Source organism: Neolamprologus brichardi, chromosome 8, assembly GCF_056152115.1.
Source record: "Neolamprologus brichardi isolate AB-2024 chromosome 8, ASM5615211v1, whole genome shotgun sequence".
NCBI classification, from domain to species: domain Eukaryota; kingdom Metazoa; phylum Chordata; class Actinopteri; order Cichliformes; family Cichlidae; genus Neolamprologus; species Neolamprologus brichardi.
The window spans coordinates 18,660,768-18,686,011 of NC_142111.1; the positions used below are offsets into that span (position 1 = coordinate 18,660,768).

At 39.9% G+C, this 25,244-nt stretch overlaps 1 protein-coding gene across 1 annotated transcript in view; it reads right to left on the reverse strand.

The window, feature by feature from the left end:
* Positions 1 to 22,429, reverse strand: part of opn4b (opsin 4b) — a 37,579-nt gene extending 15,150 nt beyond the window's left edge. Inside the window, exons 1-7 of the mRNA XM_006791011.3 lie at positions 22,068 to 22,429; positions 15,539 to 15,675; positions 11,287 to 11,420; positions 5,269 to 5,472; positions 3,105 to 3,276; positions 2,712 to 2,873; positions 1,867 to 1,974 (exon numbers count right to left, since the gene is read on the reverse strand). Of these exons, the coding sequence (XP_006791074.2) occupies positions 1,867 to 1,974; positions 2,712 to 2,873; positions 3,105 to 3,276; positions 5,269 to 5,472; positions 11,287 to 11,420; positions 15,539 to 15,675; positions 22,068 to 22,190 (1,040 nt within the window). The 5' untranslated portion in view covers positions 22,191 to 22,429. The remainder of the gene's footprint in view (positions 1 to 1,866; positions 1,975 to 2,711; positions 2,874 to 3,104; positions 3,277 to 5,268; positions 5,473 to 11,286; positions 11,421 to 15,538; positions 15,676 to 22,067) is intronic.
* Between the last annotated feature and the right edge of the window lie 2,815 nt (positions 22,430 to 25,244).

The following is a 25,244-nucleotide window of genomic DNA, read 5'->3' on the forward strand; positions in this document are numbered from 1 at the left end:
TAGGATTGGAACTGAAATGTTCTACAGAGTAACATATGTCCAAATCCCTCCAAATTGTTATTGCACCAGACTTTCTTGTGGGATCGGTGTGTATGTGTGTGTGTATGTGTGAGTGTCATGTGTTGCAGGAGGTTGCAGGAGGTGCCGAACACATGGCCAGTGTTCTGCAGGGATATTTAAAGCCTGCTTCTGTAGCTTTGGGCTCCTGCTGCTCCTTTTCTTCACTCCCGTGACAGTGGCTGTGCTGTCTTTGCATGTATTGTATTGTTTTTGCATATACAGCCTATACAATACACTTAGCAGCCCATCCAAGCACCATTTCACACCACTGATACAGACATAAACAGGTTTGCCACCTATTTTAAAACATTTTTGCTATCCATATTCAGGTGGTAGTGTGACTCCCTTCCTTGACCGTCTAACCGGTCGTAACACAGAGTATTGTCTAATCATCTTTATTCACTAGTATTATGGTACTTTTTCTCAATCTTGCATTCATAAAAGCAGTTTTGGTTTCAAGCTTTGGATGCTACAGAGATTTGTAAATTAAAGAAGATTTGTAGCTTGTTTGCAATTTCTTATATTAGAATGTGATTAAAGGAGTGCAAAGGAGTCACTGGGAGTGTCATGCGCCTCTGTGCGATGGCACATTTACCCTCTGGTTATTGTATTTGATCATCTTTATTAACCTGCTTTCTAGCACTCTCTGTTTCATGCAGAGTAGTGATTAGATATGAAGACTCATTTGCTTGCATATGAAGTCAGGATGGTTGGAGTGCCTCTCTCTCTGGTCTGACATTGGCCTCCTTTAACTTCAGCTGCTTAGTAAAAGTTCAATATTCTACTGAGTTGAATGTTGTGGGTTGTCTTGTTTTCAGTTTTAATTTCATTAGTTTGGTTTATTAACACAAGTTTAGATAAGACGATTTAATCGAATCACACACTGGGTGGGTGGCCTTCAACCTTCTTTTGTTTGTTTGTTTCTGGAGCTCCAATCTCCTTTATTTTTATTTTTTTAATGTTTGTTTTTTGTATTCTTCAAAATTCTTTGAACTCTAGAAACTTCGTGGCATCGTATATGCTGGGCTCCTGAGAGATTTGAAGATTTTTGGGGGCTGACCTCTCACACCCCAAGCTAAGATTATACCCTTTTAAAATAATTAAAGAACAATGAAACCTTATTCTGATATAATGTAAACCACACATGTTAATCATTCTGTGGTTGTGCCATCGGTTAAAGTAACTACTGAGCAACCTCTTCACTAAAACTCAAAAAATAATCTCCCTTTCTAATCAGAGCTGATCAGATGTAACTGACTATAGACCGAGGAAACACATCCCAGCCATTTATATGGGTGACGATGACAAACCTGGCAACACGGTATCAATTATGCACACATGCAGAGAGAGCAATACCAAATTTGACACACTCTCAAACCAAATAAAATTAAATATTTACTTGGGGAGATAACTAACATGAGCATGGAAGCAGCTAAATTTGTTCTTTAAAAAAGTCCGAGCCTGGGGGGGAACACAGAGACAACATGAACCTTTACTGAAGTACTTCAAAATGATTATTTTGTATCTTTTCTTTACTTTCTCTGTATAACTATTATACTTCTCTGTCACACTGCTTTATTATTCCTTTTTGTAGTTTGATGTTTTCTTTCTTTTCTTACATTCTTACTGTGCCATTGTGTACATACTGAAGCTGCAAAAAGCTTTTTACTTTTATGTCCTTAATTATTACTCTGGCACCTTGTGTAACGTCTGCTTCTTCACCGCTGTTGTGTGCGAGGAGATTGAGCAAGAACACCATTATTTTTTAACTGTTACTGCAGCTTAACACTTGAGTGTACATCCTACCTGTATTTAGGATGTGTTATGGCGTATATGATGGGGTTGTGGATAGCTGATGCTTTGGCAATCACAGCAGGAACAGAGTTCATATAAGGAGTTAACAAGTCTGCATACCTGAGAGAGAGAGAGGGAGAGGGAGATGAGACAGATGGTGGCAGGAAGAAAAATGAGACAAGGAAATGAGACACATTTGTGTGACAAGGGCATGGGTGGGCATGTGTTGTCTTGTGCAGAATTAGTGCAGAGACACAGGACTGGGACACACAGTTGGGCTTCCATTTAGTGCTCAATTCATCCCTCACTTCACCCCAACATTTTCTTAACTGCTTGTTCAGCCAGGGTCACGGTGGGCTGGAGGCTATACTTCAGGTGACACTGGGACAATGATGTGGTACTTCTTGGACAGGCAGCACAGTCCGTCGCAAAAGAACAGGCAGCAGGTAGTTGTGTTACTGTCCACCCGATCAATCCAGTATGCAGCCTTTCCTAGTTTCTTATTGGTCTACCAAGTATTGAGAGAAATATGGTGGTTTGGAACAAAAGGTTTGGTTCTGTCATGCATGTGTATTGATGAATACTCCGTTCTAGGTAATCCATCACGGGAGTTCACTTCCTACAGGAATGTTGACAGTCTTGTTACGACTACCACGCAGCCATAGATAAATAGCTTTTGGCTGAAACAGCTTTAATGGCATCTTCAATCATAAGCTCAGTCCTTTATTGTGAGTCAAACACCCAAAAAGTGTTCAACTTTGGGGTTTTTTCATCCTAATGGAGAATTTTAGACGTCACTGGACTGTGAAAAAAGATGTCTCTTTAGCAGACACTGACACACACACTTGTGCACTTACCCAGCAAATGCAGTGAGGGCTGTGCAGGAATAAGGGGCCCAGGAGATGACAAACAGCAGGATGACGATGAGTGCAATTTTAGCCATCCTCCATTCGCTCCTCATTTTATGGAACCTCTTTGCAGAGTCTCTGGTCCCCTCGCAGTTGATCTTTGTTATTGCCCTGTGATGCACAGACACGCCCACCACCAGTAAAAATAGTTATCAAAAGCCGTCGTCTATAATATAATATAACTTGTAATTTTACCGTAATAACAGAGCCTCGTTTGTAATTCATTTTTATGGCTAACTTGTTGATATTCACACAGCTGTGGGAGTGTGTCACAGGAGGAGACCTTCGAGAATAATAGCCATAAATGGTGTTGATGTTCATGTGTGCATGAACAGTACCAACCGCGTTGTGTGTCGAATGGCTCTGAAGATACAGCAATAGCAGAAAATGATGACAAAGAGAGGGATGAAGAAGACGAAGGTGAAGAGCAGCATGGTGTAGGAGCGGACGGAAGGGGTGAACGTCATGTAGTCCCAGGAACAAGACGTCATCAGACCCTCCGGGACGTAGGCACCTTTGGGAGCACATAAACTCTTTTGGTCATTTTCCACATCATTAAATCTGACATTTCTCTCCTGCCTCTTTGCTCCTGAAAAGTCTTAGACGTCATACTTCTGCATTTTGAACATGTTTGTGCCTACTACTTCAGTAAAGGGCTGCCGGTAGAGTATGTGAGTATGAATGGAGTTTACTATATGGCCAACCTTTTACCACATTGATTTATTTTGTCTATTCATCGGACAGAAAAATGGAAGAAAACACTGTTTTATATAAGATGTATGGAAGGAAATCCATCCTATAACTGCTAAACACCTAAACAACCTTGAAGACAATGAATGAAAGAGCCAATAGCCTTTAAAAATACAGGTAACAAAGCATAGATAGGGAATACAGAATTAAGCTGCATTACTGGTTTGTACTGTTTATGTAATTTATCCTCTCTCACTGTATTTTATTGGAGTCACTGAGATATTTCTTTGAAATCCTGAAGAGGTTTTTTGCCATTGTTAGTGGGGCTTTCCATTGATTGTCACTCCCTGAGACTAGACTTGAATTTGTAAAATGACCACAGCTTCTTAAGAATGCATAACATACCATTGGAAAATCAATTAAGAGCCTTGCCATGGTATATACACTCCCTGGTGGTGGTGACACTCGATAAAAAAGGAGTCAATACACATTCAAGTCAAACACATCTCCCCTGTGGTTCCATTGTTTAATCAATCAGTATTAGTGACACGTTCGAGTTTACTTTTATTTCCAGCCATGGTTATGGTTATGGTTAGTCTTAATAAGAAGCCATGTTGTAGATTTTAATTAAAACCTTCAACCTTTTCAGAAAAGGCTTGGATTTATAGAGATTAAGAAAAGGGAGAAGGCTTTCAACGGTGCTGCCATGTAACCCATTATGTACTACCACCATGGAGTCCTTTGTGGAGGCGACATCATGCTGTGACAGGCTATGTAAGTGTCTAAATCTTACTATTGTATGCATTTGTTTGGTTGTTGTTGTTGTTTTTCTTACCCTACACCTCTGTCAATCATAATTGCTAGCTGTATTTTGTTGTCTTAATCATCCTCCCACACTTTCTGGACAGGCCTAAGCTTAAGTGTCTATGATTTTAATAATGTAGACTTGTTCTTCATGGGTTGCAGCAGTTGCTTTCACAGCTGGAGTTGTACTTTGTGATACTTGAACGAGATGTGGACAGAAATACCCCTCCCCTAAATCAAACACGGTACAGCTAAAGCCCAAAGCTAATACGAGAGAGATGGCTCAAACACAGCTCTGTGGTGGTACGCACAGCTTTGCAGACCATTGTCTACATGTTGTAGCTGTTTACTCTCACCAGGTGGCAATGTCACAAGCAACCATACTTCTGCTTGGGATGTTGTTGGGCCTAGCCAGAGAAGTTACATGCAAAGAGCTAAAATAGTGAAACAGCTAAAAACAGTGGAAAGTGTCCACCATCTGTGCCTCTCATGTTGAACTTTTTGTCTTAGATTTTTTTTTTCCATTCTTCTCTTGTTTGTATTGAACTCCGCTGTTGCTCCTTTTTCTTGTTATGGTCCACTTTTCAACCAGTCAGCGTTTAACCTGCGCATAGCTTAATCAATGTTAAGGTGTCAGGTCCTTGGAGGACTGCACACAAGCATATTTGCATTGGTAGCATCCCCCATTGTGTGTACTCTGCAAATGCTAGTACCTACACAAACAGATGCAAATGTGGTACCATAAAACGTGTGAGGCTGCAGAGCCTCAGTAAAACTGTTCCACTATCATATCCATCAAGTGTTTTAATGATTCACGTGAAATGCTCATTTTTTTCCATGCTGAAAAGGCAAACCAAGCTCTCTTTGACATAATGTCACACTTTTCATCAGGAAATAGAAATGCTGCCATTAGTTAGATCAGTTGGAAATAAGTAGCTAGACAGAGATTCAAAAACGATATCGCTATATCACACTGATAAACATCCAGGTCACTGAATAAAATTGTACTCACTCCAGCCAAAGAAGGGCGGCAGACTCCAGCCTACTGAATAGAGCCATGCAACAGCCACAGTGGTGAATGCTTTCTTACGAGACATCACCCCGAGGGAAGCCAGAGGCCTGGTGATCACCACGTACCGGTCCACTGCAATCACCATCAGTGTCATCATACTGCAGATACCGAAGAGAGCTCCACAGAAGGCGTACAGCTCACAACCTGGGTAGGAGATGTGAACATGTGCTCATGTTGATACTGACCACATCTGATTGTATAATCACAAATAATTGTAGTAAAAACTACAGTGATAGCAGACAAAGTGGTTAACTCTCTAACTGCAATGTTTAGTTAGGTTTAGCTTTCTATTCCTAAGGGGAACTTTTTTGCTGGTTGACCATTTGAGATCTATGCTTCATAGTCTATACAATCGGACTGTAAGAATTTCTTAGAGTCAAGTGACAAAAACTGCATTCTTCAATTACCACTTGAGGCTTGCTCCCTGTTGAAATTCCCAGCTATTAATAATCCAAAAAGTATGGCACAAGTAGGAAAAGAGCTAAAAGCTCTGCAGCTTCATAACATGTAAAGTGTTCAGTGGTATAGCACCAATTTGCAACAAAAATTCCTTCACAGTGCTTTATCTTATATAGGCCCTAAGGAAGAACTTCCACATCACAACCTAGCCATGAGGGCTGCAAACAGATGTACTCCTCGTGACGGTCTCAAGGCAGAATAAATGGAGAGAGTTGCATCAGGAAGAATATTTGGTATAAAATAATTTCCAAATCAAAAATAGCCATTATCATGCAGGCATTATTGTGTTAGCAATGACATGCTTGTTGTAACTAGGATACTGCTGAGTAAAGAGAAAGATGAGACAGCGTGTTTGAAGGCAGGCTGGAGGAAAAAAGGAAGAGCACAGGGAAGGTTTTTGGATGTTGTGAAGGAGGACGTACAGAGCGTATGAAGGAATAGGGTGAGATGGAGGCAGGTGATTGATTGGTGATGGAGCAGGTGAAAGATAAGGATAGGGTCGCTATGACTAACAAGTGGATACCAACACAAGCAGCAGTAGGTAGTAAGGGAACCTCACAAACCAGTGGTTGACATCATGGTGGCTATTTCCATCTATTATGTATAGTTTGTTGTCACATGCAGCGTTAGCATGAACTTCATTGACATAGTTTTTCGATCCTTTTTTTTTCAATTAAATTAAATAAATAATTATTTATATAAATTAATTAAATTTAAATAATTTGATTGGCACTTAATTTCATGCTACATTTCGAAGTATAATGAGATAAATGAGATATGAAATGCTGGAAAAGAGCTCTAGGTTAGTGATTACAGTTAACATCATTTGCAGACAAGTGTATGTGGTGAATTAGAAATGAGAGAAAATGTGAGGGAAATAGAAAGCAGGGAGTGTGAAACCTAATGTTTATATAATGAAAAATGTGTCAGAATATTTTAACATGCTGTCTTTTTTTAGAGAGACACATTGTTGGCATATTTACACTTAATGTATCCATGAGGAAATCTAATAGATAAACTTGTGGAAATATATTCATGCAGAGGACACGCATGACAAACGACAAGCATTCCCTCATCATTTCATCAGCTGTTTTTCCTCCAGGCTGTAGTTTTGTAATTACCATTGACCTGTCACACGTCATATAATCACAACATCAAGTCACACCATCCAAGCACATGACAAACTCTGTGTTGGCTTTGTGATGAAACTCAAACAAATGCAGGCGATTAAGGCAGTTTAATATAGTGTACACCAACACATCTGTGTGTGTGCGTGTGTTCAAAAGCCAAAGTTACTGAAGCTAATGAATTCCAGACTGGTTCACAATAAACAGCAGATGTTTTCTGAAGAAGAACAATTTTTTTAAGTCCTGAGGCATTTGCTGTAACAACAATGCTGAGAGCATAGAGAAGTCCAAATGCGGGGAGAAAAAATTTATGAGATTGTTTTTATGCAAAATGTGAAAATATGCAATAAAAACAGACATTTAAATCTAAAAACAAAATAATAAAAATTGTGATTTGCATATGGTAGATAAGGTAAAGTTAAACTACAACGTCCTGTGAATATCCAGAAGAAGAAAAAGTATCGCATGTGAAAGCATCAGATTCGTTAGAACCAAGGTGGACAAATAAATACATTCAACAATTTTAAATGCTGAATAATCTATGATATCTAAAATGTTTTGCAGTGTTTGGAATTCGGCTGGAGCTCATTTAATTATGGCATCTTGTGACACTTATCTTTATCCATTTTCTTTGTCGCTTCACCAAATAATGTTGCAGGTGTGCGGTAGCTAATCCCTGCTGATACTGGGCGATAGCCAAGGAACACCCATCAGTCAATCATAAGGCTTCCACACAGAGAGACAGACAACAATTCACTCTAACAACCAGCCGACAGTCCATCAGATGTAAAACCTGCTTTCTTTGAGTTTCACTTCATTTGCTCTTCTTGTTTTCATTGGATTTTTTTCCCTAACAGCTTATTTATATCACAGGATACTCAAATCAAAATATACCATCAGTCACATTTTTAATTTTTCTCGTATTTAAGCCCCTGGATTCATTCATTCATTCATTCATTCATTCATTCATGTATAAAAACATGTCACAAACACCAGTAAAAGCTATTAAATTGATAACAAGAAACAGAAAAGCCTTGATAGCTGTATAGGATCAGTCTTTGTGAAGCAGTTTTAAACTTCAGGTGATAGCTACATAGCCCTAAACTATAGCTACTCTACACCCACACCTGTGGGTAAATGTGTTAAAAATACCACCCAGTTTGAATGTTATTGATCTATTGACTGACACATAGGTGGTCTCCTACAATCTTGTGAAAAACCAAGAACACCCCATGAATTAGCTGAAACACCTTTAACAGCAATAACTTGAAGTGATTGTTTTCTGTATAACTTTATTAATCTCTCACATCGCTGGTAAGGAATTTTAGCCCGTTTGTTTTCATGGGGTGTGCATTTGTCTATTCACTGCTCTCTTAAGGTTCTGCCACAACACTTCAGTCTGGTTACTGTTGCTGACTGTTAACTGTTATGACCAAACATCATTACTTTGGTATCATCTGTCCAAACAACATTGAAGACCTGTGGTTTGCTTAGTGGCAAACACTCAGCATGTTATCATGTGCAAGAAATTAAATGTGCTATTGTTTCTAACATTTTGAATGTTGCATTTGAAAGCTTGTCAAAGAATGTGCATCAAATATAAACATGCTGGAATAATATGGGTAACTTCAACCTGCTGTGGTCTTCTAGTAAATCAAATCTATGTGACATCATTTCATCAGTGGGGCACCTCACAGCAAGCAGGTCCTGGATTTAAATCCAGCAGCTGGCTTGGGTCACATTATCCATGGGCCTGCGTGGGTTCCTCCTGCTTGTTAGGCACATTGATTAAATTCAAATTCAAAATTCAAATTTTATTTGTCACACACACACAACCATACACAGTATGACATGGGGGTGAAATGCTTGTAGCTGTACAATGCCCGACCATTAAATGACAGAAAAAAAAAGTTTTACAGTATTTACAATTTACAGGTAACTACAAAATTTACAAATTAACTTAGGAATTTACAGTAAAAAATGTGCAAATAGCAGAAAGAGATTATCAAGATTATAAATAATAGGAATTATAGGATTATAGGAAATGTGTGGTGGTGCGTGTGGTGATGTGATGTGTGTGAGAGTCCAGTCTTATAGTGATGTGTGTGGGAGAGTCCAGTCCTACACCTGGTTCAGGGCCCGAATAGCCTGGGGGAAGAAGCTCCTCCTCATTACTCAGTGTCTGTGTCTCTATCTTAGATCTATCTTAGTGATAGACTAGTGAGCTGTCCAGGGAGTACCCTGCCTCTCAGCCCAGGATGAGCAGGGTACCACATTGCTACCCTGACAAGCGGTTAGAGAAAATGAATTAATAGATGACATCATTTCATTGTATATAATTGTTGCCTGAGCTGAAGAAACCAGATGGTCACTAAAGTTTATTCTTTGGGGGAAATCAATGTCCCTGCAATAGACAGACTGACAGATCATCCACCTTTACCTCCTAAAACTGCCACTCACAGAATCCCTAGAACAGAGGTTGGCAACTCATGGCTCTTTAACAGCTAAAGAGCCATATGCAGCTTGCAAACAACAGATTACAATTCGGGCTAACCCTAACGCTATTAATAAATGTACTGTATTAATTTAACCTCTCCCAATTACATCTGTCATGCATCTGCCCTAAGGCACAGAAAAATCCCATTATTAATTAATGTATTGAGATTTTGTTTAAAGGTACAGTGTGTAACATCTTGCCACTAGATGTCAGTACATTACAGATTGCACCCAAAATAAAAACAGCTTTCTTACCTCTCCCAGGTCAAATGCATAATCTTAGCTACGGTGTCTGCTGTGGGACAAACACCTCTAGCCACTGTTCATCTGCAGTGAGTGTAGGTTTTTGGGCCACTGTTTACTTCAGCTATCAATATGTGTTCCGGTCTATTTACTTCGGAGGAGACTATAAAACCTTTTGAAAGCAATCTGATATGAGCTGATGTATCAGTGAAGCTCACTTCTGACCAGTGACACCAATCCTGAGATGAGTTGTTGAGTATATTTGACACTGTTAGCCAGCTTTCTTTGAAGTGGATCTAACATTGATGGACTCTGGCATGCAGCAAATAAACTCTCAATGGTGTGAGAATGTAATAAAATTATTTATGTGTTTATCAGATGGAAAATGTAATCTTTAGGACACTCAAGCCTAACATTAGCTTTATATTTATTTATTTTTATATTCTTTAGTTTATAACCAGCTGTTGTTTATCTGGCTTGTTGTTAGCTTTCTGCTGACAATACGTAATTGCAAAAATATTGAGAACAAATAAGCATGTTCATGCACATTGTCATGTCTTAAAACCCTGATTTAAATTCAAGAGATAGGGCTTAAGCTGACAAGAAAGAGGATGAGGAAGAAGAGAGTGCAATGGTGGAGGAGGAAATAACCGTGATGAGAAAGCGATGATGAAACTATACATGTAAAAATGTCAAAAACTCATATACAGTTTAACAGAGCTATCTGTAATCTTTAAAATAAAATAAACGTATTAAGTATTCAATGTATGTGGTTGATTCTCTAGCCACATACATAAAACATTATTACCAAAAAATGTCCACCTCACTATATTTAAGATGATGGGGCAACGATTTGGCTTCAACAAACAGGTGTTCACTCATATGTATTTTTAATGGATTGATTTTATTTTATTTTAGAACACATTCGGTTTAATTTCACATGGATATTCTATTCACGTGAAATTACCTTAAAAATGACTTACTGCACCTTAAAAAAAAACACACATAAATTGCAAGACTCGCCCGGTTTACTTGCTTTATTTTTTCACTTCATAATCTGAATCTTGTTCTGTCTTTTACAAAGGATAACTGGGTAGGAGGACGGCCATGGCTAGAAGAAAAAAAAAAAGAAAGCACACGCCCCCCTGCAGTAACCACCGCTGAGACTTGAGCTCCAGCTCTGACAGCCATTGGCTGTCTTCATCAAGGTCAGGACACCTCCTGAAGGCGCCTCGACTACCAGAGTTTGATCAGTGGAGTTTGTTGCCTCTTTAAAAACCTCTTGATACGGTATCTGCTAATGAATGATACCTCCCTCCGAATGCATACATGTAAAACACGCTATCATCCTGCACATCTGACTATGAGTAACCCTACTGCACAGTGTTTTTTATTTTAAACTGTGACAGAAAAGCGATCATACGGGGTGACAGCTGTGTTTCTGTGTGTGTATCTGCGTGAGAATATTCATTGAACTGTATGTCACAATGAAAAGGTTAAGGTTACAGGTGGAATTCAAAGTGTGCGTGCCTGCACATATAAAAGACTGTTTAGAGTCTGTGAAGTCTGTAAGTGCAACATGTTACGTAATTGAGTTAAAAACGTTAAGCTTTGTATGTGCACAGTGTTGTACCTTTCTTCCCAAAGATCCAGTGTTTGTGCATGCTGTTGATGAAGAAGATGGGCGTCTGCGTGAGACACATGAGGAAGTCTGTGACTGCCAGATTAATAATGAAAATGTTGGATGGTGTCCTCAGGCTTCGGCTCCTGCATGCAAACATAAAGCTCTCATGCTTAATGAACTGGGAATAAATAAGTCACAACATATTCTATTATCAGAGAGATATGCAAAAGTAACTGTGGGACATTCATTTAACCTTCCTCTCGTGTTAGGGTCATCACCGACCCATTTTAAATTGCAAATGCATAAAACAAATCACAAACATTTGTTTATTGTATCAAGGCTTTTTGACTTTGTCAGGAACCTCTATTTCTACAAAATAAAACAAAAAAAAATATTTTCACTAAATTATAAAATGCCCTAGTTGAAATTATGACATTTGTGTTGTTAGGGTCGGTTTCGACCCAGGTATAATATTATGAGTATAAAGCAATAATTAAAGCCAAAACTGAAATCATAAGTGCACTGTCAGCTAAAACATTGACAGCAAGCTCCTCTCCTAATCATATGAGCTTTAGGGGATTCTTATTTTGCGTGTTTTTTGCAGTATACCTGCACAAAAACAAAACAAAATAAAGACGGGACATGTCAAGACATGTGAGGTGAATTCACTCATTTGAGTGGCCATTTGACTTCCAGAGTGCACATTTACAATTTGCAGCATACAAAAATTAGAAGAAGATTCACAGTGAGCCAAGTTCTGCATCATATTTTTGGTGAAAATGAAGGAGAGGACACAGAGCAGCATAGCGATTCAGATGGGCAGGTTTCTAGGAGGAAGACAATGTGGACTATCATCCAGAAGACACAGACACATCTGATCATTTTCTGGGCAACGATGTCACTTCACACATTTGATATCATTTTGATTCAGGAGTCCTCAGATTTGAGACCAGACCGAGGTCTGACAAGCTTGCTCCCATCAGGGATGTCTGGGAGAGATGGGTGCAGCTTCTTTCCCTGATGTTCATCAGCCAGAGGTGACAGTGGATGAACGTCTTGTCCACTTTTCGAGGAAAATGCCCCTACCGGCAATACATACCCAGTAAGCCAGGGAAATACGGCAGAAAAATCTGGGAAGCCTGTGACGCAAAAACCAACTATGGCTAGAATGTACAGATTTTCACAGTCAAAGCTGCGAGTGGCACCCCTGAGAAGAAACAATGAAAATGTGTGGTCCTCGATATGACCACTGGACTGCAGGATCACAATATCAGCTGTAATATTTTATTTTTTACCAGATATGACCTCGGACAAGAACTTCACAAAGGGAACTTCACAAAGATGTAGCTGTATCATTGGGAAGTGATAAAAAGCCCACAATTACCCACGATTATAACCAAAAGAAAGGAGGAGTGGACTTTTTTTTCAGTTTATATTAAAGGTCTACTGCTAAAAAACAACAATTTTTTTTTGTCTTTTCTTGATGTAAATATCTATGGGTCTATCAAACTTTTGTGTGGACACGGTCGCCCCTGCTAAGACGGTATGGTGTTACCCTAATAACAAACCGTGGGTAACACAGGAAGTCAAAGCTGTCCTCAACATGAAGAAGAAGGCTTTCAGGAGCAAAGTGAAGGAGGAGATGAACGCAGCACAGCGGGAGGTGAAACGCTGCCTGAGGGAAGCAAAGGACACCTACAGGAGGAAGGTGGAGCAGAAGTTGGAGAGGAACAATATGAGGGAGGTCTGGAATGGTGTGAAAACCATCACAGGCCACAACACCAAGAACAGCACAGTGGGGGGGACTGTGGAGAAGGCAAACGAACTCAACAACTTCTTCAACAGGTTTGACCAGCCCACAACCCCCCCACCCTCACCCTCACCTTTACTACAGAGCCCTCTCCCCACTCTCCTACCTCCCTTGCTTCCCCCCCTTCCTGACACTATGATGACACCCCCCTCCTCCAATCCCTCTCTCAGCAGCAGGACATCTTCCCCCCCCCTCCTTCCAATCATCTCCCAGTGTCACAGTGGATCAGGTCAGGAGACAACTGAGGAAGCTTCGCCCCAGAAAGGCAGCAGGTCCGGACAAGGTGTGTCCTAGGATGCTAAAGGCGTGTGCTGCTGAACTTGGGGAGCCGCTACAACGAGTCTTCAATCTCAGTCTGCGACTGGGGAGAGTGCCCGCCCTATGGAAGACATCCTGCATCGTCCCGGTCCCCAAAAGGAACCAGCCCAATGAGCTGAATGAGTTCCGACCGGTGGCACTGACATCACATCTTATGAAGACTCTAGAGCGGCTCTTCCTCAACCTCCTCCGACCACAGGTACAACATGCCCAGGACCCACTACAGTTCGCCTACAAGGCGGGTGTCGGAGTGGAGGATGCCATCCTGTACCTCCTGCATAGAGCCCACTCACACTTCGATGGGGGAAAAGGCACGGTCAGGATCCTGTTTCTTGACTTTTCCAGTGCCTTTAATACCATCCGGCCCTGTCTGCTCCAGGAGAAACTGAACAGGATGGAGGTGGACCCCTGCCTGGTGGCTTGGATCTCCGACTACCTCACCGACAGGCCACAGTACGTCAGGCTGAAGGACATCACGTCTGACACTGTGGTCAGCAGCACAGGAGCACCACAGGGAACTGTGCTGTCCCCTCTTCTCTTCACCCTGTACACCTCTGACTTCTGCTACAACTCTGAATTATGCCACATTCAGGAGTTTGCAGACGACACAGCCATCATGGGGTGTATCTGGGATGACCAGGAAGAGGAGTACAGAAGTCTGGTGAGGAACTTTGTCGCATGGAGTCACACAAACCACCTGCAACTCAACACCTCAAAGACTAAGGAACTGGTTGTGGACTTTGGGAGGTCCAGAGCAGGTCCACTGCCGGTTCAGATAGAGGGGGAGGAGGTGGAGGTGGTCAACAAGTACAAGTACCTCAGGCTGTGGGTGGACAATAAACTGGACTGGTCATGCAACACAGAGCACCTGTACAAAAAAGCCCAAAGCCGACTGTACTTCCTCAGGAGGCTGAGGTCTTTTAACATCTGCAGGAAGCTCCTGAGGATGTTTTACCAGTCGGTGGTTGCTGGAGTACTGTTCTATGCTGTGGTGTGCTGGGGGAGCAGCACAGCAAAGAAGGACTCATCCAGGCTGGAAAAACTGATCAGGAAGGCTGGCTCTGTGGTCGGCATGAAGCTGGACACTCTGGTGTCAGTGGCAGAGAAAAGGACACTAAAGAAACTGCTGGACATTATGGACAATGCTGGGCATCCTCTGCACACAGCCATAAACAACCAGAAGAGTCTGTTCAGTGACAGGTTGCTTCTCCCAAAGACAAGAACCAACAGACTTAAAAACTCTTTTGTCCCACACGCCATCAAACTGTTTAACGCCTCTCTGGAGGGGAGAGGGAGGGGAAACAGGAGGACAAAGGAGGGGGGAACAACTAAGCTGTAGTGCCTCTCCACTTCACTGTGCAATTACCTTTTGTGCAATACTTTTTGTTAATAATCAGCGGTGCAATAGACTCCATACTTGAAATGTGCAATTCACTTGTATTTTTATTTCTATTTTTATTCCTATTTATTCTATTTATCCCCTTTGTATATTTTATCTATATATGTCTTTGTATTTATATATGTGTGTGTGTATATATATATATATATATATATATATATATATATATATATATATAATATTCTTAACTCTGTAACTTCTGTCGGTGCTGTGCTTTTTGGAAAACAAATTTCCCAGAGGAACCCACCCGAGGGATTAATAAAGTTTTATCTAATCTAATCTAATCTATGGGTCGAAATTGGCCCGTAACACCATAGATGTCATTTTAGTAATTAATCTTAAAATGAAAAAAATCAATAAAACAGATTTATTTAAGAGATGTGTCCTATACCCCTCAGTAATAGTCAGGTAACACAAAAACCTTTTATTTATTAATATGACTCTCTTGAGGTTAATTTTACAAATTTTTTTTAATCGAAATCGAGGGGTATAGTGACAAAAAAAAGACCCACAGGCCCACACCAAAAGTATTAAAACCAACATTTTCATGGATAAGGAAGCCTAACAAGATAACCAAGAGATGAGAAACAAATTGGATGATCACTTATTGTTTTTAGTGTATTTTATAACTGATTTAATTCACGGGTCAAAACCGACCCGTTAACATAAGAGATGATAACAGAAAGCTAACACAAGAGGAGGGTTAAATCAGTCACATAAGCAGAAAAAAATACCTGCAAAAAGCATATATGACCAGGAAGTTTCCCAGCAAGCCTGTGATGCCTACAGCAAGGATGACAACACCAATAGTGTAGTGAGCGTGGTCTGGGACATCTACGGTTGGAAAGGGGTAGTCTCTGACCATGGAACCCTGCAACAGGACAACAGAAAGCAATTGCTTTTAATTCATGAAAGGACAGTGAAGAATTCAAATTTAAAGTGAATCTAAACTGAAAAAAAAAAGTAAAATAATAATTAATGTAGTAATTGGGATGATTTAAATCTCATTAAATCTTAAATGGAGAGGAATCGAAGCTTGCAGTGGAAAGGAAAACAAAACAAATACTCATGTAAAAAATGGGCTTAAGCTGTTATTCAGCTGTAATTAATATAGACAACTATGTTTACAGTAAGTCTTGAGCCACCCCTCATTTAAAAAAAATATTGCTAGAAAAAGGGAAATGGGCACAAAATGTGCGAAATACATTTTTGGTACGACCACCTACATTTTTAAACACAGGCTGAAATCTCTAAAGCTTTCTTTTCATTTCTTTAAGAAGTCTTCACAAACAGTTGCCAAGGTTACTTGAAGGACAAAGCTCTTCTTTGGATGTTGGCTGCCTTTTGTTCCATTCTCTGTCAAGACAATCCCACAATGCTTCAAAAATGTTTAGGTCCGGGCTCTGAGGTGGCCACGCTTGACTGATAGTGTTCTATTGTGTGTGTGTGTGTGTGTGTGTGTGTGTGTTTCTTTTTCTTTATCCAGGTATACTTTTACTGCATTGGTAGAAAGTCATTGTCATGTTAAAAAATGAAGCCATAACACTGCTTTCCAAATCGTATTGCATGGTTGATCAAAAATGTTGCTGTACCCTTTTTTGTTCACAATTACATAGATTTTGACAAAGATCCCCAACACCACTGATTGAAATGCAGCCACACACCATGACAGAGCTTCCAGCGTGTTTTACATATGGCTGCAGACACTCAGTGTACAATTTGGACTAAACATCTGTTCAAATTGTTGATTTTTATTGATAAAAAGTCAGTGTTGCCACTATTTTTCAGTCCAGTTCTTATGCAGTTTGGCATATCTCCATCTTTATCTCTTTTAAAGACGGACTGCTTGACAGTGTCCCTTTTACTGAAACCATTTCTGGTGAGGCTTCAGTGAACAGTAGATGGATCAGCTGAGGGGCCAGATATCCGCTGTTAGGTCCTTGCTAGATGTTTTTCCTATTTCTTAAGAACGTGACTTTTAGATGCTGTTCACCTGCTGTAGATAGTTTTTTCTTCTTGTTTTTGTTCTTTTGTACTCCACTTCTCTAGCTGCCACATATGCACCAAAAGGGAATTGTGCAAAAATACAATTTTATGCCCGTTGAACTGTTACCGTTTGCAGGTTAAGGAACCAAATGCAGACATAGGAGACAGGTGGAATAAACAAAAAGCACACCTTCATTGATGGATAAAAGTTCAATGATGAAGTCCATAAGTGTAGCACACTGGGAGTCTAAACAGATGACAAAACAAAGGACTAAAGGGTGTATTATCTATTTATAGTCACACACAAAGAGCCAATCAAGGGAATGAACCACAGCTGAGGGGAAGACACAGGTGCACACAATGAGCACAGTCTCAGGGCAAGATGTGAGACTGAATAGAATACACAAGAAAACTATACAGCAAAGTGAAACAGGAAGTGAGTAACAACAATTAAATCAAGAAACTTGGACACAAAGGTAAACTTGACACGGGGGGGTCCTGCCCTAATTGATATGACTGTTGGGATTCTGTTTTGCTATGATGGGCCATCAGAGTGTAATCAACAAATACCTTAATTGAATTCTGTATATCAATAAATCATGTTCAGTTTCTTCTATTGATCGCTCCTTATTGAACTTTAATATAATCAAGAACTGAAACTAAGAACCTAAAATGGCTGAATCACAGGCCATGACACAAATTACTATATCTTTGCTATTTATGACAGATTCAACCTGATAGTGTGTGTGTGTCTGTGTGTGTTTGACAGGATTCAAGTAATAGAGTGCCTAAAAATGATGTGTGTACACAAAATGTGAGTTAAGGGCCTTTCTTTCTTTCTTTCTTTCTTAAATAATCCATAGGTCAGTGCTAAATGACTTTAAATTATATTGTATTCCTCTGAAAATGGTCAGCTACGTGGACTAGACTAAAAATGGGTGGAAAAGCAGCCAGTGTCTAAAGAAAAACTTTAGAGTAGCATCAGAAAGCCTTGACACTATTTCTCAAGACCGCTTTAAAAATAAAATGATCCAAAATTTGGGCTCTTTGGAAGCTAAATATAAAGAAATGAAAGAAACTCAAGACTTTTGCACAGTGCTGTGCATGCAGAATTATGGGTTTTTGGTCAAATCCATGATTCAGTTCATGCCACGGTTCGCTATGATTTGGTCAGTACTAAGTACCTTAACTGATAACATTGCATTTGCACTTATTAGCAGGCAAATTTGTGAGTGTATCTTCAAAATTGGATGCACTTTAAACGAGATGCAATCTTGTCACAGTTGCTAACATTCAGCAGGGCTGCAGAATTTGTGCAGTTTTGTACAAGAAGCCCTTTTATCTATATTAAAATACATTACATTGAGTCCTAAGGTTTAAAGTCAAATACAAAGAATGAATTTAAAGAAAGTGCCACAAATTTATCCCTAAAAGATGCACTTAGTTATATTCAACCACTGCACTTGCCATTTTAAATGAACTGAAATAAACCAAGGTTGGGTTTTGGGGGGGGGGGGGGTTTGTTGTTGTTGTTTTTTACCTCAGAAGAAGAAGTTGCGTGTTAATGAAAGGTTTTCATTTGACAGCACCTTATTTTTTCTGAGACGCTGTTTCACCTGAGAGCACACAGCTCCACTTCAGAATTCATATCAGAAATCCTTACACACTCGCCTGCATGAACACTTCCCTTTTGACTCTCCCTGTGTTTCTTTCAGACAGATGCACACCCACCCACACACATATGCACACGGTCCCCAGAACTAGCTCTGCTGAACTAAATCTTCCTCAGCTGCCCCACCGGTCAACTGGAACACGCATATCTTTTTCATTAATCCTGGATGCCACATTTAAGTGTGCATCTGTTTTTTTCTGCTTATTTGACATCTGTTTCAGCTGTTTCTTGTTTGGTTTTTTGCAGAGTCACAAGCTCTCGTTTTTAAATGGAGGAACAGGAGAGTGAGAAAATTGAGGCAGAGTGATGGAGGCTAATGAGTGAAAATGTGGTGGGGATGTATGGTTTAAAAGCAGATGAAGTTTGCATGCATGCATGTGGAACGTAAACACAGTCCCAATCTGATGCTGTCATGAGGGATGCGTTGGATAACACAGTTCAGTTTTTCCCTGCTGGATCTGCTTCTCCTCCATGGCCACTGATGATTCCAAATTTGCATAATTTCTCACCTTCCTGACTTTTCCTACAAATCTCTCAATCACTCCTTTCTTTCCCTCTGATGTCCTCTGATGTCACCATTTTCCCAGTTTGAGCAGCTTAGGACCAGATTAATGCCGATCACATGACGAGGAGGAAGGAAGGAAACAGCGAGCTGCATAGCACGGAAGGCTCCTCGTCCTCTGTGCATTTTCCTACGAGACTTACAGACTGAAATGTTATCTTTATACTCTTGATAGTTCATGTCTGTGAACGCATACTAAAGCCAGATGCACCAGCATCGCTGAGTTTTTCCTCATCGCTGAAAAACAGCTAATACAAATGTAGTGGTCTAGTGACTGTTTAATGAACAGTGAGATAAGACAGGCAAAGAAAAATAAATGGAGTGAAGCATAAAATTAAGATAAGGGATATATGAGATTGTGAGAGACATCGAAGAAGAGGAACACAAAGAAGAAAAATTATAGGAGTTGAATCTGAATGAAATTAAGACATTTCTTTTGTTTTTAATAATAATAAAAATAAGAAGAACATAGATGCTCACATTTATATCAGTATTTGTTTTATTCTGATTGGGAGCTCCATACAAACAAAATATTTGAACAGCTGGTGGGTGGGGCTTCTGTGCTCACAGACAGAGCTGCGTGCTCCAGATGACCATATTAGGGATATCCCCTCTCTTAGCATAAGCTTTTGGCTCACACCGATTACTTACAAATGCTAACCTCAATTTTGAAGATGTGTTTAATTTGAAAATGTGAAGTTGTAGCAGTCTATACTGACAAAAATAAGAAAAATCGCTGTAGGCCCCTTTTAAATTTGTGTAAACATAAAGAGTTTTCAAGCTCAGTATCTTCCCCACACACATGCACAGGCACCGATGAATCTATGTGCAAAAATTCTTAAATCAACATCCCTCTGATGCAGCCATATATGATAAACATAACTGCAGGAGATTCTATGATTTTATTAAAAACAATTCTGTAGCCACTCAGATATCAGTGAGCTATAGACTTCTGCACATATTAGGAAATAGGAGCCATCTCTTATATTTAAATAGGATCTTATAGTCAGTTCTATACTATAATTTCATCTTTAATCAAGCGCCTTTGATGCTTTTGTTTAGCAGTTCAGAAAAACAATATCGGCATAATCCCATAAAAGATTTTTTCTGTGAGTAAAATATCTGGTTGTCAGGAATTAATAAAAGATCATCTAAGAAAATTAGTTATTGGATTTTGTTTTGTGTTGATGTTAGTGCACTGATGTGCAGTGAACATTCACAACTGATCAACAGGCTGCTACAAGGAACGTCCATCCAGTTTGTAAAAAATATGTTAAGGTTGTATATTTGCACAATTAAAACCTCATATTCTGGATTTATTCTAGGGCTTAGTTGACTTAACCTTAATCATGTCCTGTCACTCCCATATCTACTGAATGCAAACATAAACAGATAATCGGTAACTGCAATCCAGCAGCCTATTCTATCTCTTTTAAGTGGTAATAGCCTTTTTTTCCTTCAGTTGTTCTGAGGCTTAACGGGATTGATAAATGCTGCAGTAACTGCTCAGCTGATTATCTGCTCACTGAATCTGCCACACCTCAAGAGCAAGTTGTTAATCAGCCTATCAGTATGTTGGCAGAGAAAAGGTTGCCTGCGTCTTCAGAGACAAACTCTTGTGTTTACCGAGTATCAGAACACGATTACAAAAGGCCACCCACTCACTCATGCTCTATCTCCTTTTTAAGCCACAAAGCCACATGCACGTATCATATCAGCACTCACGCGAGCTGTGCTCAAATGTCTGTGCATCCATGTGCACTAACACGCATGGACATTTTAAACTGGCTTATGTCCTTGTAGAGATTGCGGATTAGATAGATAATTAACAAAATGCCACAAACAGTGGAAAGAAGAAAAGAGAATCCTACAGAGGAACATCAAAATGAAAACCACATTTTTATCCGGAGTAGAAGATCCCATCTGTTTCTCCAGAAGCTACCCCCAGGCACGGCTCTGTTATCAGCTTTTCCCAGCACTCCCATGAACACCAGACCACATGAATACAATGGTTAAAGCCTGCAAGTCTGAGCTTCAAATTCAGAATCCAAACTATACCATTCCCACTTGTTGAACTACATCCAGTGTATCGCTTCACCCATGTGTTTCTCAGTACATATTTAAATCTCCTTTTATAAATCATTCTTAGTCAAGGTCGAAATAGGCTCATGTGGGGGAAAGTTAAAGAGTATCTTGTGTTCTATATTCAGTACACACAGATCGTCTAGACGATCACGATGCTACACATCTGTTTAAAGGGATTTCTTGGATGCGGTGGGTAAACTAATCCTACTCTGAATCAGAGAGGGAGACAAAGAGGAATAGAATCTGATATATCCTGAGGCTGGGTAAGACTTTCCAGCTTGAAAATAACTGTAAATAAGGTAGCAGAGGATGACAGCGAGGTATGGTCGACTTTAAAACAAATTTCTAAAGCAATTACAAGAAAACAATCGGTTTGTTTCCATCTGCCTCTGTGCGGACAGAATTTACGGGAAAAAAACAGTAAAGTTACGTTAAGTCACCTGGAATATTAAAGAACTGTTATTAAGTGGATGATATTCCTGCAAACTGGTATATGAGGACTATTATAAGAAAACTACACGAGGAGCCGGTTAAAATTGATTCGCGCTCTCACCACAGAAGTTAAACATAACATAACACCCACAGCATCTCTTTACAGCCTCAGCGGAGCAAGCCAGAGAAACACCGGTGATGATGGGATTTGCGCTGCGCTCCTGCTTTCATTCAGGTCCTGCGCTGAATGAACTGAGCGCAGATACGCATGCATGGGGAGGATGTCGCGATTCATTCATTCACAGAGAGGTGACACCTCGCGCACTCTCACTCTCAAACATCTCACGTTTTCTGAATGAAAAAAATAGCGAGTTCCTTTGCCCGTTTTTTTCCCCATTTGGGTGGGTTGGTTCACATTTTCGCCTCCTTTACGCATCGATGCAACGCGCAGGGGCTCTCCAGTACAGTCGAGGGATAGTCATTTAAACAAGAACGGAGAAATCAAGAGTTGTAGCGCGATACTTACAGTTGTAGCTATCGATGAAAGCTCCATGGGCCGGCGAGGGCTGATGGAGGTGATATTCCAGGGTGCACGGGAAGTCGGGTCCGGTGTCGGGAACACCGGTCCAATTAGGAGCTTAGAATCCATTAAAGATCCAAGGTGGTTAATGGAAAAAATAAAGATGTGTGTGTGTGTGTGTGATAAAGTGGAACTGTCAACTGCTGATTCTATATATGAGGTGGTCTAAGAGTCTAAGTGGCCAGTCATTATTCCTACCCTGCTTTCATATCCCACTCTAACAGAAATGTGCTGTTAGTACAGCAGCTGTTGATAGGGTGGGAAAGACCTGCTCTCTCTCTATCTGTGCGTGTGTCTCGCCCAATCCCTTCCCGGGATTGCCTCGGAGTGTGTCAGTGGGTCTGCATATGTACAGGAACACAAGCGGGCTTTTGTTTTTGTTTGTTTATTTAACTTCGAGGAATGAGTGAAGTAGTGTTTCTCCAGATTTGCCTATTTGCACAGCTTCTCTTCCTACTCCCTCCTGGGTTGGAATTATTATATGTTGTTCCTATTGGTAAGAGTTAAAGTAAGAAAAAACAAAAAGAAGAATTATTCACTGGATTGTTAGCTGCCTCCTCCACATATGGCGTCGAATGGTCATTTATTGCTTTTCTTGTTGGGGAGAACCAAGTTTTATGTTAGCTAGCTACAGCTCGCAAAATACATGCATTTAGGTAATAATAAGTAAAAACCTGTATTTATTGCGTTGCTGAGAAATGATTCATTGTGAATGACCCAATTGCAAACACTAAAGAATGAAGGGATACATTAATTGATGAGGAAAAGAAAAATGTATTTGAGTTGATCTTGTTAGATTTTCATTCTAATGTTGTACTTGTAAAGGAAGTGAAGTTAAAAAAAAAACACACACACACACACAAAATGAAGTATTAAAGAAATATGATGACTTAGAGAGATTTTGGGAATGCCTCTTAATCTTCTCATTTTTGTGTCCAATCCTACTTGGAATTGTTTGGATTTACTGGCTGGTTGGTTTCCTGTAAGTACATTCCTGTGCACTTGGGAAATGGTGAACTAAGGAGGTGTATTGCTGTCATTAGCCTACTTAGCTATGACTCACAGATCACTGTTTCAAGAAATATTTGTAAATTGCAATTTTATAAAGAAAGCGATTGGAGGCTTGCTCTGCGGTTGCTTCAAAGTCTCTTCATTGAAGCCTTTTAGCTTTATTTTGCTATAAAACTATATTTTTTATTTTATTTTACTAATTTCACTAAAAGAGTTGTTGTTCAAGTCTTGAGCTGAAAGATGAAGCCAGTGCGGAAGCCCCAAAAGCTGAAGTTTGTCCAATGGCCATTTGAGGGTAGCTCTAACAGTAGGTGCATTCACACAAAGTATAACATTAAAATGCCCAACTACCATTTAAACCAGTCTTGATCTCTGTAAATAGTTTCTTCCTGAGTGTAATTGTTAAGCTTTGGATTGTGGCCATGTGCATGGCTGCCACTGTGGCAACACCTAGCTGTCTACTAGGATTGGCTTCTGCTAATTCAAGTCAATGAACTGTGCCACTCAGCTGCAGTTACTTGTGCTTTTGGGATCATTTTACTGGAATTATTATACATTATAGAGACAATATGTGATTTTTGATGTGTGCACTGCACCCATATAGTTTAGCCAGTGGTATTGACTTGGCATGCAAAGCAAGCAGTGCTTGTCCAGTGACATCTAGTAGTAGATCAAAAGAAGTTAAAAACAAAGTGAAAGCAACCTCTGTCGTTCCATGTCAAACAGCATTCTTTCCCACATGCTTCTCTCATTGTCTGTGTGTGGCATCTATTAAATTATTAAGTGTGACCAAAGATGAATATTCACTCTGCAAGTAAACAGGCGCTTTGTGATTTATCAACTTAACAAATACGTTTCTTATTACTAACACGTGTCATGCAGAGGAATTAGAGTATAAAAAAAGGCTTTAATAAATCCTTTACCAGATTAACAAAGAAAGCTTTGATGATGGAGTGGGGATGACTCCAGCCATGTCTATGTGGTGCAACTCCCACCATGGTCAGTAATGCTAGTCACACCTCAGATGCACAGTATGAACCAACATGGTGGTGGACAAATGCCACTTTTGAGGCTTTAAAATGCGGCATCTAGAAATCAGCAAGTGATGCTAACTGTTTTTATAATATCTGGTGTTCTCCCACTGTTGCAATGTTTGGTTTATCTTCCATTTCTTGGTGGTATCAGTGTCTGCCTTATGAGTCATGACAAATAGTAGGAAAGATGTAGCTATCACCAAAATCTACCAATTTATTACCCAAAACAGCAAAAAAGCAGAAGCCACAATGACTTCATGCATTGTGTTTATTGGGGTTGCAGTGTGCTAAATGAGTTAAATAAGTGTTTGAATGTTCAGCATGTGTTGTGAAGTATTACTAGCTGCACTAATTAACTCTTCGTATCAGGAACCTGCAAGACAGCATTTAAGGACAAACAGGGGGAAGCATAGATCAGGCTCAGTGAAGGCAAAGCGCTATCACACTGGACAGAGTGAACAAAAACTGTATAAACCAACGTATTTGTAAGATCACTTTTTAGATATTCATAATAGCTGATAAATATGGAAGCCAAAATTTAGATTGCTCAACCACAAAATGTAACAGTTGTGGTACTAATGGGAAGACAGATGAAGCTCTGAGAAAGGTCAGGGGTGCACTGATTTGTCTGTCTTATGACTTCTGGGAAGGTAATGTTGATTAGCAGCGATACTACAGCGGTAAAGACCGATGCATATACCATGCAGGAGCATGTTTGGTCTCGTCTACACCAGCTCCGGGGTGAACAATAAAGTATTCATTGCATCTCTGCTGATCCAAGATGACATTTAGGGGAAAACAGTCTCAGGACAGGGAAATGGAAGAGGCACTCATTGATACAGCAAAAGAAAAATGTTGACAAATTCATAGAAACTCTTGAGTGTTTCTTTGAATTTGTCAAGAGATTCTTCATGTGAAATCCTTCCTCCCTTTGTTCTCTTTACCTCAACTGCCCTTTTTGCCTTTGGACTTGTTTTTATTTATTTTTTTAGCACATTAAGGCAGACTAAATCCTGCCCCTCTAACCCATTTTAACATTTATATAACTGTCTTTGCTGCGGTCTGTACTTCTCAACAA